This window comes from Argentina anserina, chromosome 7 (assembly GCF_933775445.1).
Source record: "Argentina anserina chromosome 7, drPotAnse1.1, whole genome shotgun sequence".
In the NCBI taxonomy this organism is placed as follows: Eukaryota; Viridiplantae; Streptophyta; class Magnoliopsida; order Rosales; family Rosaceae; genus Argentina; species Argentina anserina.
This window is the reverse complement of record NC_065878.1, coordinates 16,177,318-16,192,525: the sequence shown is the minus strand read 5'-3', so window position 1 is coordinate 16,192,525 and position 15,208 is coordinate 16,177,318. Positions and strand designations below refer to the sequence as shown.

The following is a 15,208-nucleotide window of genomic DNA, read 5'->3' as shown; positions in this document are numbered from 1 at the left end:
CATTTATGGCACTTGCTAGTAAACCTCGTCAACCAGTCATCACCTTGGAGAGATTGGGAGCAACATAGCATGCTTCTGAGAGTGTGAAGAAGCAAGCATCAAAAGAGAATGAACCAAATGAGCAATCTCCTCTATCCGTTCATGGTGATGGCCCTACCCTGGAAGACGTTTTTTTCTGATGACGAATCAAGCATGACATCATATCATGGAAGTCCCAAAGAAGATGGCGATAACTTTCATTCTATGGCGCATGAATCCTCTTCTGACAATGCGCAGGTCTTGGTGACAGGGGCATCCACAATCGAGGAGCAACTCTCTAATCTGTTGGAGGTGGTTGAAAAGCTCACCCGAACGGTTGAAGAAAAGGACATGTAAATCGCTACACTTTATAGCAAGTTGGAAGATCATGATGATTTATTGCATGAGGACCGGCGACTCAACATTTCGTATCATGTCCTTGATTATTCGTTACACATCAGACCAAACTCTAAAGCAGTATTGCTAAAAAAACTCTAAAGCAGTGATAGTTTTCATGTATGATCAAATACAACACGATTTGAAAAATGAATTTTCTGATATCTATTCATCTTACACTGGAGGCTATATATAAAGAACATATTGTACTACAACTCTATGTACTACATACTATCATATACATAATAGGTAATTACTAACTACATGATGTACATCCCTAAATTACATTTTATGACTCACGCTGACACTCCTCCTCAAGTTGGCGCATACACATCTACCATGCCCAACTTGCTAAGTGAGTCATAAAACGCTTTCTGCAAGCTGCTCTTCAGTAGGGACAAATCGAATCTAATAATCTTTGCATCTACCTTCTCTTTTATGAAATGACGATCCACTTCCACGTGTTTAGTACGATCATGTTGTATTGGATTTTGTGATATATCTATTGCTGCTTTGTTGTCACAATACAATTGCATAGCTCTTTTCAGCTTAACACTCATATCACGTAGTAGATTTCTCAATCACAAAAATTCACACACTCCGTGAGCCATACCTCTATACTCAGCCTCAGCACTCAATCTGGCCACAACTTTCTGCTTCTTACTCTTCCATGTGACCAAATTACCTCCCCAAAGGTAAAGTAACCTGATGTCGACCTCATGTCTGTAATATTTCTAGCCCAGTCTGTTTTTGTGAAGCCACTAACCTCAAGAATATTGTTGTGTTTAGAGAACATTAGTCCTCGCCATGGAGCTAACTTCAAGTACCTCAAAATTCTCACAACAATATCCATGTGACTCTCACTTGGATTATGCATGAACTGACTCACTACACTCACTACATAAGCAATATCTGGTCTAATATGAGTCAAATAAATCAAGCGTCCAACCAACCTCTGATAGCGAGCTTGATCATTTGGTGTCTAGTTTGGATACTCTGCTAGACGATGGTTTTACTCAATAGGGGTGTCGATATGTGTGCAATCTAACATACATGTCTCTGTCAAAAAATCAAGTATGTACTTCCTCTGACATAAGTAGATCACATCTCTCCCCTTTTCTACCTCAATCCCTAAGAAATACTTGAGATCACCCAAGTCATTCATCTTAAACTCAGAAGACAATTATCCTTGTAGCCGATCTATCTCTACAATATCATTGCTAGTAATCACCATATCATCAACATATATAATCAAAGCTACTACTTTCTCTTGTTGATGCTTAAGAAACATAATATGATCTGAATTACTCTATTTGTAAACAATCTTTCGTATAAATTGTGAGAATCTCCCAAACTAAGCACGAGGTGATTGTTTGAGACTATATAAAGATTTTCTCAATTTGCACACAAAATCACCAGAAGAAGTAGTGACATACCCTGGAGGGAGACTCATATACACCTCTTCAGCTAACTCTCCATGAAGAAATTCATTATTGACATCAAACTGTTGGAGTTGCCAATTCAAACTAGTAGCAAATGAAAGGAGAACTCAGATATTGTTCATCTTTGCAACATGAGCAAAAGTCTCATCATAATCCCCTAGTGTTTATCCATATGTCTGAGTAAACCCCTTAGCAACAAGGCGTGCTTTATACCTGTTTATTGATCCATCTGCATTATGCTTCACAATGAACATCCAACGACACCCTACAACTTTCTTGCCATGTGGTAAAGGTATAAGTTCCCAAGTATCATTTTTTTGCAAGGCCTCAATCTCTTCCTCCATTGCTTTTCTCCATTTTGGATCCTTCAATGCATCATGTACTTTGTTAGGTACTGATACACAAAAGATTCATATGACTTTGATAATCTCCTAGTAGACATATAGTTGGCTACTTGATATTTTGATTTGGCATGTGAACTAGGTTCATATCTTTTAGGGGGTTGACCTCTAGTAGACCTGTTTGGTAACACATATTTCCCACTATCAGATTCACTATTAATACCAGTGGATGAACATACCTCAGACGAGTGATCTTCTGCACCAGTAAGTTATTGGTCGGGGGTATGAGTGATGGCGGGAGGGACAGTTGTTCTCTAAACTATTAGTACTCCTTCTGGAACCTAGGTGTCTGATTCTTCTACCTCTGGTGGAGCTTTTGTCACTGCTGGTACCTGAATTTCTGAAGTTTTCACCTTAGAATGAGTTTTTGCGACTGCTGGTACTTGATTATCTGAAGTTTCCCCATCAGAATGAGTTTCTACTACTGGAGTCAAAGTATCTCCAACAATGACACTTTCTAATTCCTCCCCTTCGCCATGATACATCTCTTCAAAAAATGAGTTATCCCCCTGAAGGGTTAGATGAAAAGAGGTAAAATAACTCATGTCTTCAAAGAAAGTAACAGTCATAGTGACATAGTACTTTCTGGTGGGTGGATGATATCACACATGTATCCTTTCTTATTTCTTTCATATCCAACGAACACAGACTTGATTGCTCGGAGATCCAACTTCGACTTTCTCTGGCTTTTAGGGATATGAAAAAAAGTCACACAACCAAAAACATGGGCATATATATTGTGAAAAGAGGGAATAGAGACATGAGATGCAAGACCTAAAGAGGAACTTTTCCCTGAATGACACTAGATGGAAGACCATTGATAAGATGAGCTGAAGCTGCTACAATATCACCCTATATATTCTTAGGTATATGAGTACTAAAAAGAATGGAATAAGTCGTATTAAGGAGATGATGGTTTTTCCTTTCGGACACCCCATTTTGCTCTGGTGTTCGTGGACATGTGGTTTGATGAATAGTCCCATGATCTTTCAAAAATTGTTGAAAAACATGACTGACATACTCTTCCCCCCCCCCAATTATCAAAACGAAGAATCCTAATTGTACTATTATATTGTGTTTGGACATGACTGTGAAAAGCTTGAAAAACAGGAAAAACCTCATATTTGGTTTGAACTTTGAAGGAAAACAACCCATGACGACTTAGTGGAATCATCAATAAAAGACACATAATACTGCATACCCGTGACTGTAGACTCTTTGGAAGGTCCCCAAACATCAGAGTAAATTAACTCAAAAGGAGTGTGACTCTTAGAAAAACTCGGAGAATAGGTAGAACGATGACTCTTAGCAAGGACACATGTTTCACAACGCAAAGAAGACTCATCCACACCAATAAACAGGGAATGCATGTTGCTCTTCATAACATGGAAAGATGAATGTCCCAATCGGCGATGCCACAACCAAATTTCACTTATCTGATTAGAACTTGCAGTCAAGGAAGTGCATGGATGTGCTCTTGGCTTAGCTCCTGCATATGTCTGATCCAAGTGAAACAATCTAGCCCTTGAATCCCCCCGACCGAGTATCTCCCTGGTGAGAAGATCCTGAAAAATCACATATATGGGAAAAAAAGGTCATAGAACATTGAGACTCAATATTCAATTGGGGAACTAATAATAAGTGATGTGATAAGTCAGGTACATATAGAACATTATGGAGTTCTAAAATAGTAGTGATACAAACTAATCCTCTCCCTAGCACAGGAAAAACCTCACAATTAACATTAGTGACATAGGACACTGGTGGAGCAGACAAATCGATAATAAAGTAAAATTTATCATAAGTCATATGTTCAGAGGCACCAAAATCAATAATCTAAGTATCAGAACTAACAAAGTTAGAAACTTTGAAAGCCATACCGATTTCAAGCTTTCCCTCTAAAATCTGAGAATCAAGATTCCCAACGTACACACGAGACATTTTTTTTTAAATCGGGTGTACTGATCAAATTTGAGGCAAGTATGAAACCGGGTCAAACTAAAGCACTGGGTCAGATCGCTGAAACTGGGTCGAGTAGAAATCTACAGGCAGCACCGGGTAGGAAGAAGCCAATGCGAAATTGGGTAAACTAGTGGACTCACGATCAGAATTGAGACTGACGTCGGTGAGCTCCGAACAGGTCTATGGGTCGAAGCCGAAGCCGAGTCGAAATTGGACTGCCGACACCGGAATGACGATGCTGGAGGAGGAACTGATATGCAGGTGCGGCGGACTTAGAAACAACGCTGGTGCTGGGCATTTCTAGAGCGGTTCGAACGGACCTGTGAAGGCAAAGACGACGTTGGAGGAGATGAAGGCATCAGACTAACGATGTCGGTGGACAAGGCAACAACTAATGTCAGACCGTGAAGAAAATTGAAGAATCGGATTGGGTGCCCAAAGCAAAATGATGCCCAAATCAATCTTCTTACGTTGACGAAACTATAACGATGTCAAAAATCCTAACAATGGGGTTCAATTCACAACTAAATTGCAGCGAAAAAACAAAGAGACAAAGTCATTTTCGGATCTTTGCTCTGATACCAAGTCAAATATAACACGATTTGAAGAATAGATTTTTTGATATTTATTCATCTCACATTGAAGGCTATATATAGGGAATACATTGTACTACAACTCTATGTACTACGTACTACCATATACATAATAGGTAATTATTAACTACATGATGTACATCCATAAATTACATTATATGTCTCACGGTGACAGTATGCTGCACTGATCCTATTGAGAAGAAAATTGCTAGAGTCAAACGCAAAATGGCGCATGAGCGATTTCAGTCATTGTTTACCGTGTGCTACACACTCATTAAAAGTTGGATATTGCCGATCGTAGAAATTAAAAAGTTCATATTAAGAAATCTTGCAAGTAGAAAATGATCGATCGAGTTCATCACCTGGAAATATTTGGAGACAATATCATCATGGCAGCATACATAATTATGGCACTTGTAGCAGCTGTATAGCCTTCGCCAAGCGAAATCACCCATGGAAGAATCTGCTTGACAGTACAATCACTTTAATACCCTGCACAAAAATCACAAAAATATTTAAAAAAAAAGGAAAAATTATAATCAAGCTAGAATTCTCATTTACAATACTGAAAAAGGATGAGCCAATTGAACAAACAGGGTGGAGAGCTCACCAATTATTGAGGTATGGTATAAGAAAAAGGATAAAATAACCAAATTGGAGGTGATCATGACAGGTTTGTATCATATATCGGGACTTAAAACAAAACAAATAGCCGCTAATGGTTTTATGGCAATATACCAGTGTCCTTGATTGAAAGAAAAACTATTCAGTAAGAGAGAAATTTTGGAAATGAGAGGTCTCACATCTAAGAAGTGACAAAGAAAATAAAGCTTATAAGTTGGTGGATAATACCCAATTGTACCGAGGTCTTTTGTGATTAAAACCCAACACCTGTAAGGTGGCTAAGTTGAGACAATATTAGTACAGTTGGTCTATGGGCCACGCTTGTCGCTGTTTAACATGGTATCAGAACGAGTCCAACTCGAGTCGCGCCTCCAATCTGTCGTGGGCGCGAGTTGAGTGCCACTTTGTCATGGGCCCATGATGGGTGTCATTATCATGTCATCGGAGGGTTTTCCGATTGGATGGTTACTAAGTGTCGTTGGTTACTGGATCTTGGTTTATTTCGTCCCAATGTGTGGAATGTTAATCTGTCACGTGCAGACCTAAAAATTAGGTTGCACGTGAGGGAGCGTGTTAGAGATGAGAGATCTCACATCTAAGAAGTGACAAAGAAAATAAAGCTTATAAATGGGTGGATAATACCCAATTATACCGAGGCCTTTTGTGATTAAAACCCAAGGTGGCTAAGTTGGGACAATATCGGTACAGTTGGTTCATGGGTCACGTTTGTCGCTGTTTAACAAAAAATGTATAAAGAAGCATGAATTCTGCAATACTTACACTGTAGAAATTCCTTTCACAAGAAGAAAACAAGAAATTTTAGATTGAAAGAGAAAGGATGCAATTTTTACCTTCTTCAAAACTCCTCCCGGGGGGGGGGGCTGTGAGCATATGATATATGGAGATTCTGTTGAAGATGTCACTAGAGATACAAGTGTAATTACTCTATTTTAGGCCGTGCTATGATGAAAATTCTATTGCAGTACACATTTTCATCGTGTTGGAACAATGTGGTTATCATATACATTTGACCATATGTTATATAACATAGATACACATATCATTTCGATTAGTGAGCAGTGACCGGGTGAAACTATATATTATATCGATTAGTGACTGGGTGAAACTATATATCATTTCGATTATTGGCAGTTTTACCAACTAATAATTTCTAAATATGATCATTATGCAATTAGAAATGTCTGAGCATAAAGTAATTTCTATTATCAAACAAGTAACTCTTGTACGTACAAGAGCTAATCCGTTAGCTTACATACTCACACTCACATATATGAGATTGATGTTACACCTACAATCATTGATACTGCGCCATACACTATACTTATAGTCCATTTCAATACTTTTAAGAGGGCAATGAGGATTGTAATCTTCCTCATATCATGGGAGGAGATTTCAACGAGGTTTTATGCCAAACAGATAAGTCGGGAGGCCGACATAGGGCTGCTACCGCTATGTTAGCTTTTCGTGAGGCCATGGCGGATTGTGCTCTCTCAGATATGGGGTTTGTGGGAAGTCGCTTTACATGGTCAAACAAATTCACCAAGGAGAGGCTGGATCGTTGTTTTGAGTCTCTTCCATGGAGGAATGCTTTTCCTTATAGCAGGTGTTATACTCTTCCTCCTAGTGACTCTGATCACTGCCCTCTTCTTTTGGAAATCGGAAACATCAAGCAACATCGACATCATTATGTTCCTCGATGATTTCGCTTTGAAGAGATATGGCATGGCAATGCTGAGTGTGAAAGGATTATCCAACATCATTGGAGTCTTCCATCGACTGGAAATATGATGGCTCAAATTGATAAAAGACTTTAATCTATGGGCAAACAACTTCATCCATGGCATGTAACTGAATTTGATAAGCTCAAAACTAAGAAGAAAGAGATTGAAGGGAAGCTTGAGCGGCTGATGAAGATGTCGTACTCCATTGAGCAATATGAAGAATAAAGCCTTCTTCATAGCAGTCATTGTTCTATTCTTGCGCAACAGGAAAAGTATTGGAAGCAAAGATCACGTGCTTTGTGGCTAAAGGATGGAGATAGGAATTCTACTTACTTCCATCAGAAGGCCTCCAATCGGAAAAGGAGGAATCGAATATCCTGCAGGGGTTGCAGTTACTGGTCTTCGTAACATCAAGAATTTGTTGCATGATTATTATCAAAATGTATTCCATTCTAAGGGAATTGATGAAGAGGCTCTTGGCATGATTTGTGAGGTTACTCCAACAAAGATTACAGATGATATGAACTCCGATTTACTTCTCCCTTATTCAGATGAGGAAATTCGCAAAGCCCTGTTTCAAATGCATCCATCAAAACATGTCGCCTTATTTTATTTTTTTTTCAAAAATACTGGCATCTGGTTGGTCTGAATTTGTGTATTGCTGTTAGAAACTTTTTGGACAAAGGTGAGATATGGGAAGCTTCTAACTACACCCATATTTGTCTTATTCCAAAATTCAAGAATCCATCAGAAGCTGCACACTTCCGACCTATTGCTTTATGCAATGTCATATATAGAATCAGCTCGAAGTGTATAGCTAATAGACTAAAAGCTTGGCTTTCCCAAATCATCTCTCCACTTCAAAGTGCATATGTGCCGGGGCGGTTAATCTCTGATAATACTTTGATTGCTACGGAGGTTGAGCATTTCATGTATCATCTTAAATCTATGGAGGATGGTTTCTTTTCACTCAAGTTAGACATTTCGAAGGCATATGACAGGTTATAATGGATATTCATTCAAAGCATTTTAACTAAGTTGGGTTTTGATCCAAGGTGGATTCAGATGGTGATGAGCATTGTCAAAACATTGTCATATGAAATTTTAGTCAATGGAGACCTGACGGAAAAAATCTTACCGTTGCGAGGAATAAGACAAGGCGACCCTTTATCACCATATCTCTTTATTCTTTGCACAGAAGGCTTATCTGCTATTCTCACTCAAGCTATTAACAGTGGACATCTTATGGATTAAGATGAGCCCTACTACTCCTACTCTCCATCATCTATTCTTTGCAGATAATAGCTTCCTCTTTGGGGCTGCAACACTTCAGGAATGTCAGAGAATCTGAAACTTGCTTGACACATATGAGAGACTGAGAGAGCATCGGGGCAAAAGGTTAACTTCCAGAAAAGTAGTGTCGTCTTCAGTAGGAACATGCTTGAGCCGGTTTAGCAAGTTCTAGCTACAACAATGAGGGTAGAACGAGTTGATGGGCATGATTGTTATGTAGGACTTCCTCTGCGAGTTGGTAGATCAAAACAGAGAAATTCCAGTATATATTCGAGAGAGTTACAAATAAATTGGTGGGATGGAAGACAAAAATTTTGAGCTGCTCTGGTAAGACCATTCTTCTTAAAGCTGTTTTTCAAAATATGCCTCAATATGCCATGAACTGTTATTTGTTGCCAAAAACTTTATGTGATGATATTCAATAGTTGTGTGCCTCATTTTTCTGGGGAGATACAGAAGATAAGAGACATATTCATTGGAGAAGTTGGGAACGTCTCTACCTCACTAAACAAGGAATGAGATTTCGTAACTTATATGCCTATAACTTGGCTATGCTTGCCAAGCAAAGTTGGCGCATTCTCACTACACCTCAGTCTCTTGTGTCACAAAGATTTAAAGCTCGATATTTCCCTTATACTTCCCTGTTAGAAGCTCAAGTGGGAGATTGTCCTTCTTTTTCTTAGAGGAGTATTATGAATAGCATTGTTGCGCTTAAAGCAGGTTTGCATTGGAAGATTGAAAATGGTCTGCAAGCTAACATTTGGAGGGATACATGGATTCCTGATTGCCCTAGGTATCTCATACAGAAGCCTGCAAGTGTTATACAAGAGATGGTTGCCGATTTGTTTAATGCATCCGAAGGAGGTTGGAATACTTCTTTGGTGATGCAACCGTTTACACCTCAGGTGGCTTCGAAAATTCTCTCCATTCCTTTACACTCTCGAGCCACAGCTGATATGTATTTTTGGCATCCTGAGAAAAAGAGGCACTTTATGGTTAAATCCGCATATTAGATTGCTCGAGCTAATGTTCTTCAGAATACTCTAGCTTCTTCTTCTTCAACAATTGTGGAAACATATTTGGAGTGCTAAAGTTCCAGGTAAAGTTCAAATTTGTGCTTGGCGTGCATGTCATGATTTACTGCCTACTAGAGATCGACTTGTCTCTAAAGGCTATACTGTTACTTTGAACTGTCTTCTTTGCAATCATAATTTGGAAAGCACGGTGCATCTATTTTGTAAATAGACTAAATACTAAATACCCTGTTGCTAGAAACTTTATAAGCAGACTTCCTTTTAATCATATGTGTTCAATATGACTCCAAACATGTTGTTCAAGGAGTGGATGTTGGAACATGCTCTTCAATCATCTCCTGATATATTCACAGGAATTCTTATGGCTATATGGTCCTTATGTGGAAGACCGGAAACAATACTCTGTAGGAGAACAAGCCTCAGCTTGTAGCAAATTTGTTTCTTGGAGTTATGACTTGGTTGGAAGATTTTAAAAAGGCTCAGTCGGTTAGCAGTGAAACCCAACTTGTCCGTAAGGTTAACTAGTCTCCAGCTTCGGATTTCTTCAACTCAATGTTGATGGTGCATTTTTGCCTACTCTTACTCATGGTGATATAGGTGGAGTCATGCGTGATGAAGATGGTCTTTTTCAAGTTTCTTTTAGTAAACAAGTACAACATGTTCTATTGGCTAAATATGCCAAGATGTTAGCTATTAGAGAAGGTCTTCTACTTAGGAGGATGGGTAAGGCCAAGCTTATTATTGAGATTGATTGCAAAGAGGTAGCCTTGGACATTCAAGATTCAAATCGTAATTTGGGTGTCCTTAGCAATCTTACTGCAAAGATAATTGATCTTAGAGCCTTTCAATGGTTAGCATTGTGTTTGCTCCTATAACTTGTAATAATGTAGCTCATAGGCTAGCTCATATAGGCTTTGAGTGTGAACATGTTCAGGAATGGTATTATATAACAGCTTGTTGTTGGTGAATGCAGAAGAATAAACTTTATAATGGAAATATAAACTAACTCACAACCACAAGTGAAAACAAAAATGATAGAGAACACTGAGATTTAAAATGGTTTGGCAAAGTGCCTACATCTATGGGCAACAACAATAAAGAAACTATACTATACGAATAAATGTTACACCGAAAGAAACATTACTTCAAGACCCACACTTAAAATGATACACTCTCACTCTCACACTCACTTTATTTTGCTACACACATAAAACTCTCTACTTAGAGTTTTCTTATCTATCTCACTCTTGTAACACATAAGATGATCTCCCCGTTACATCAACTGCACCGTCTCTTATGCCTTTATATAGGCAATTGGCTCCAAGCACACACCATGCACACACCATGCATGTAACATTCACTAGAAAAGCAAAGTCCAGTTTTCTCCTGGTTATATGCTTAATGTTGGCATATTCATCAATGCATGCTTCCTCTAGTCTTCAACAATTGCAGCCTCAAGGTTCAACAATTTACACTCCGTCCTATAGCCTACAAGGTAGTTATAACTTCTTCAATTAATGAGTTAGTAAAGCAATAGTTGTACTTTCTTTTCTCACGCGCAAATAACTCACCTCCACTGTGGAGGGATATTTGACCCATCACTTGTATCCGAGATGTTCTCCGAACTGACTGTAATGATTAGCCTTGGCCCTTGGGTATCTTAAAAAGTTTTCAAAAGAGGGTCTTGATATATTATTTTTGGAATTTAAAAATAAAAAAACAATGTGATTTACCAAAAAGGACCTTTCCAATATGAAATTAATAGCCAAACATAAGTTTTTTTGGCTTCTTATAAAAAAGTCACTTTTGATACATGTATTTATAAAAAGATCAAGTAAGATTTGAAAATTATAAAAAAAATCAATTTTCTCAATCTCTTATACCGTTACCATTGATGTTTGAAATATTTATAAAATGCCAACAAATTTTTTCAAGTCCATGTTCCCGTGCATATATTCATTTCTTTTGGCCTTGTTCTCAATCTCTTATACCTCCGGCCTTGTTCCCTAGCAGTTCGTTGACGTCGTCGAGAGTCCAAATCGATCTCAATTTCAACAAAGTCGTCGACGACAATCATGGAAGTCTCCTTCATCGACGATCCAACCCGACTACAACCCAGAGCCCCAAGGCCTTGATCTCAAACCCATCACCGACGAAATATGGCCAGAACCGCTGCAATTGCTTCCACATGATCAACGATGACAGCTTTGACGACGAGCTAGACTTCTTTGGCGCTGGCACTATTGGAAGCGCTCAACATCGAAGGACGAGGTCCTTGAGATTCTTGGAGAGAGCAGCCGGAGTCGATTGGAGAGAGCAATGTGTGTGACAGTGGTTGTGACAATATGTATGACAGTGGGTGTGACCGTTAGTGTAAATAGATAGTGTGACAGTGGGTGTGATATGAGGTGTGTTAGGAGGTGTGACAGTTAGTGTAATAGGTAGTGTGATAGTGGTTGTGACAGGTAGTGTGACAGTGGGTGTAAATAGATAGTGTGATAGCGGTTGTGACAGTAGTGTGACAGTGTCTGTGACAGGAGATGTGACATGCCAAGAGGAAATGTGAAAATATGTGAAATTTTGTTAAAATTCAAATGAGATTGGTATGACAGCGGGTGTGACTGTTAGTGTAAATAGATAGTGTGACAGCTTCTGTAACAATGGGTGTGATAAGAGGTATGACAGTTAGTGTAATAGGTAGTGTGATAGTGGTTGTGACAGGTAGTGTGACAGAGGTTGTGACAGTAGGTGTAAATAGATAGTGATAGCGGTTGTGACAGTATGTGTGACAGTGTCTGTGACAGCATTTGTGACAGGAGTTGTGACATGCCGAGAGGAAATGTAGAAATATGTGAAATTTTATTAAAATTCAAATAAAATTGGTATAAATATGCTCAGAATGAAGATAATAGCAGGAATTAGGGAACATTGAGCTTCGGTTTCGCCGGAATTGCTTGAAGCACCGCCATTGATGGCGACAACCGTTTGTGATGGTTGTTACGCCTTGTATGGTTGCTCGATTCAGAGTGGGTAGTATATCAAATGAAAGAGGAGAGCGAGATCTTTCTAACGGTACCAACTTCATTAAAATCTATTGCCGGACGAGAAAGTTATGGCTGAAATTAGAAAAAGAATGAAAAAAAAGAGTAAGAATTGATAAAATAGTCCATAAAATGTTTTTAAAGTCACTTTTTTCTAATTTTATTAATATTTTTATAATTTTTACTTAAATGTAATGAATTTTTTTTTATAATTATTTCAGTAGTGATTTTTTATAAAAGATAATACATTTTTATAATTTGACCAAGTTTTTATTGACTACAGGATTTCGGGCAAAAGAAAGAGGGACTGAGCCTGAGAATAGGGTCTAACGCAAAACCCTGCCAAGTTCAATCCGAATTCCTCAATCCGACGAAAAGTATGTACAAAATGCTCTACCCACTTCTTCTTTTTTAATAAGCTCTTTCATTTAGTTCTGTGGATTGTTATTTTTGATGAATTTCTATTTTGCTTAGTGCAAGATTTAATCTTTCAGCTTATAACAGATGCTAGGGTTAATGAACCATTTCGACATTCCCTCCCTTCTTCATTCACTCTCTTGGGCGCCTCCATCCCCAAAAAATCACAAAATCTCAGATGTCACTCATCTCACCCCATAACCCAATTTTCCAAACCCTAGTTCCTCAAGAGTACCCCATTTTGAAGCCGAATTGAGCTACAGGCAAGTTCTTTTCTCTCTCTTCTGATCTTGTGTTGGATGAACTGGAATGGGTGTAAATATTTTTGTTGTTGTGTGTGTTTCAATGATTGAGAATCCGAAGACTTCAATCAAGGAACCAATAGCAAAATGCCCAGTTCAATCAAGCTTTTCCCTGTGATTCTAAGAAGAATGAAAATCCGAAACTTGGGTAGTACTGATTGTTTGGTCGGCTACGGTTTGAAAACTCCTCTACCGATAAGAGTCGGTTTGGCATCGGTAGAGGCAAGAGTGGATCGGTTTACTACCGCATCCAGCCCTAAATTGGTGTACTTTTAGTTAGTTTGCTATATGTTTAGGTGACTACTAGAATTGTAGCTGGAAATTGTATGAGTATCAATGGCATATTGGAATCTAACCATACAATAATGCAGGGAGGGTGAGTTTTTTTCGGGAGATTTATCGCAAATGGATTTCTGCCCGGATTGTGGGGGCATGCTGCAGTATGAGCTTCCGAATAATCTGAATATGCACGCTGCTAGATTCTTCTGTCCCACTTGTCCTTATGTTGCGTACATGGAGAAACTGGTATAGTAATGCTATAGATTCTTTTATGTTGCCCGTATTACAGTGAAAGATTATCTCTTTTTGCTATGTTGAAGGGTATATGAATGTTTGTGTTACTGATTTTATCTTTTGTTTTGTGCTTTCAGAGTGAAATTAGGAGGAGGGAGGCTCTTGTTAAGAAAGAGATCCAACCCATAATTAACCTGAATGACTTTACAAATGCACCCAAAACTGAAGGTGTGTTTAATTTTTCACTCTCAAGAGGATTTCATTCTTTCTCCTGCTATGTTGGATTGATGTAGTGCATTCTTGTGTGGGCTGAAATGTTTGTTAGAACTGAAAATATGCTGTTATAAGTTTTGTAGATCAGAAACCTAGCGATACTATTGGTAGTGGTTACTGCAATTACTACAACTGATTTAAAGTTAAAGTTTTTCAAGATACTAGTTTTTCCTCTACCTTCTATTGCATATTTCAAACGTGGGATAGGATTTGCATGTGAATGGTAGAAGGAAGACACATTGTATTTTAGAAACAATTGATGAGAGTTAGCATAGTCTGGTCAGGTAGAGAAATTTGTAATTTGATGGTGTTTATTTGCTGACAATCAATTGTCCAGAGTGTTGTCAGAGAGAATGCCAACCAACTGGTGTGAAAGGATACCATTTTTGTTAGTTTGGCAATTGATATTAAGTAGATGCTCTATCAAAGTGATCTACTTGATTTAGATTTTGGTTATTCATAAGCAAACCTATCTCACATATCAGCAGTAGTTGGGTCTTTTTTGGTCATGTCTGTAACATATTAATTAATATTTAAACCATACAGCGTATGATTTCCAAGCTATAATCTTGGAGTCCTTTTATTGATCCTGTGTTGATGCTGCAGCAGTGCTGCTTGCAATGTTTTATAACTTTTGTTGAAACCCATTTTGACTGCAAATCTGAATTCGGTTCCCCCACTTCCTTGATCTACTTTTCTGTGGCAGAAACATGCCCAATCTGTGGTCATAAAGAGGCCGCTTTCCGGGAACAGCAAACGCGATCTGCTGATGAGGCTTCAACAAAATTTTATAGGTGTTTGAACGATGACTGTAAGAATGCTTGGATCGATTACTCTTAGTTGGAAACCTCTTCTTTACTATCGCTGGTATTGCCATCAGTCCATGGACAAGGTAAGAGCCAAGCAACATCCGTTCAGTTTTCTGGACTTTGAAATCAATTTGACCGTGGCCAGCTGCAATCTTTTGCCTTTTCTCGGATTCAATCCCTAAATGGATTGTTGTTTTTATTTGGCGTCTTGGACTCCATTGTACTGTAGTATATTGGCCAGTTGAATAAATATATTTCCAGACTTGAGCTTTATGCAAATTGAACCTCCCCGTGATTTTATTGCTGCCTTAATCTCACTTGGTGCTAGGAGGTTCCAAGTGCATGGCA

The 15,208-nt window shown here is 38.5% G+C and overlaps 2 protein-coding genes across 4 annotated transcripts in view; one reads left to right on the top strand and one right to left on the bottom strand.

Annotated features, from left to right (window-relative positions):
* LOC126801832 (exportin-2) overlaps positions 1–15,208 on the bottom strand; it is a 228,205-nt gene that overhangs the window by 3,306 nt on the left and 209,691 nt on the right. The window lies entirely within an intron of this gene.
* LOC126801848 (uncharacterized) lies at positions 12,835–15,139 on the top strand. 3 transcript variants are annotated; one of them, XM_050529319.1, is made up of 4 exons: positions 12,835–12,923; positions 13,637–13,790; positions 13,916–14,006; positions 14,758–15,139. In XM_050529319.1, the coding sequence occupies exons 2-4, from the start codon at positions 13,671–13,673 to the stop codon at positions 14,889–14,891; spliced, it is 345 nt and encodes a 114-aa protein (XP_050385276.1). In that variant the 5' UTR covers positions 12,835–12,923; positions 13,637–13,670; the 3' UTR covers positions 14,892–15,139. The 3 variants fall into 3 exon arrangements, with proteins under 3 accessions (XP_050385276.1, XP_050385277.1, XP_050385275.1); XM_050529320.1 differs by lacking the exon at positions 12,835–12,923 and adding an exon at positions 12,935–13,226; XM_050529318.1 differs by lacking the exon at positions 12,835–12,923 and adding an exon at positions 12,935–13,230 and having other exon boundaries at positions 13,641–13,790.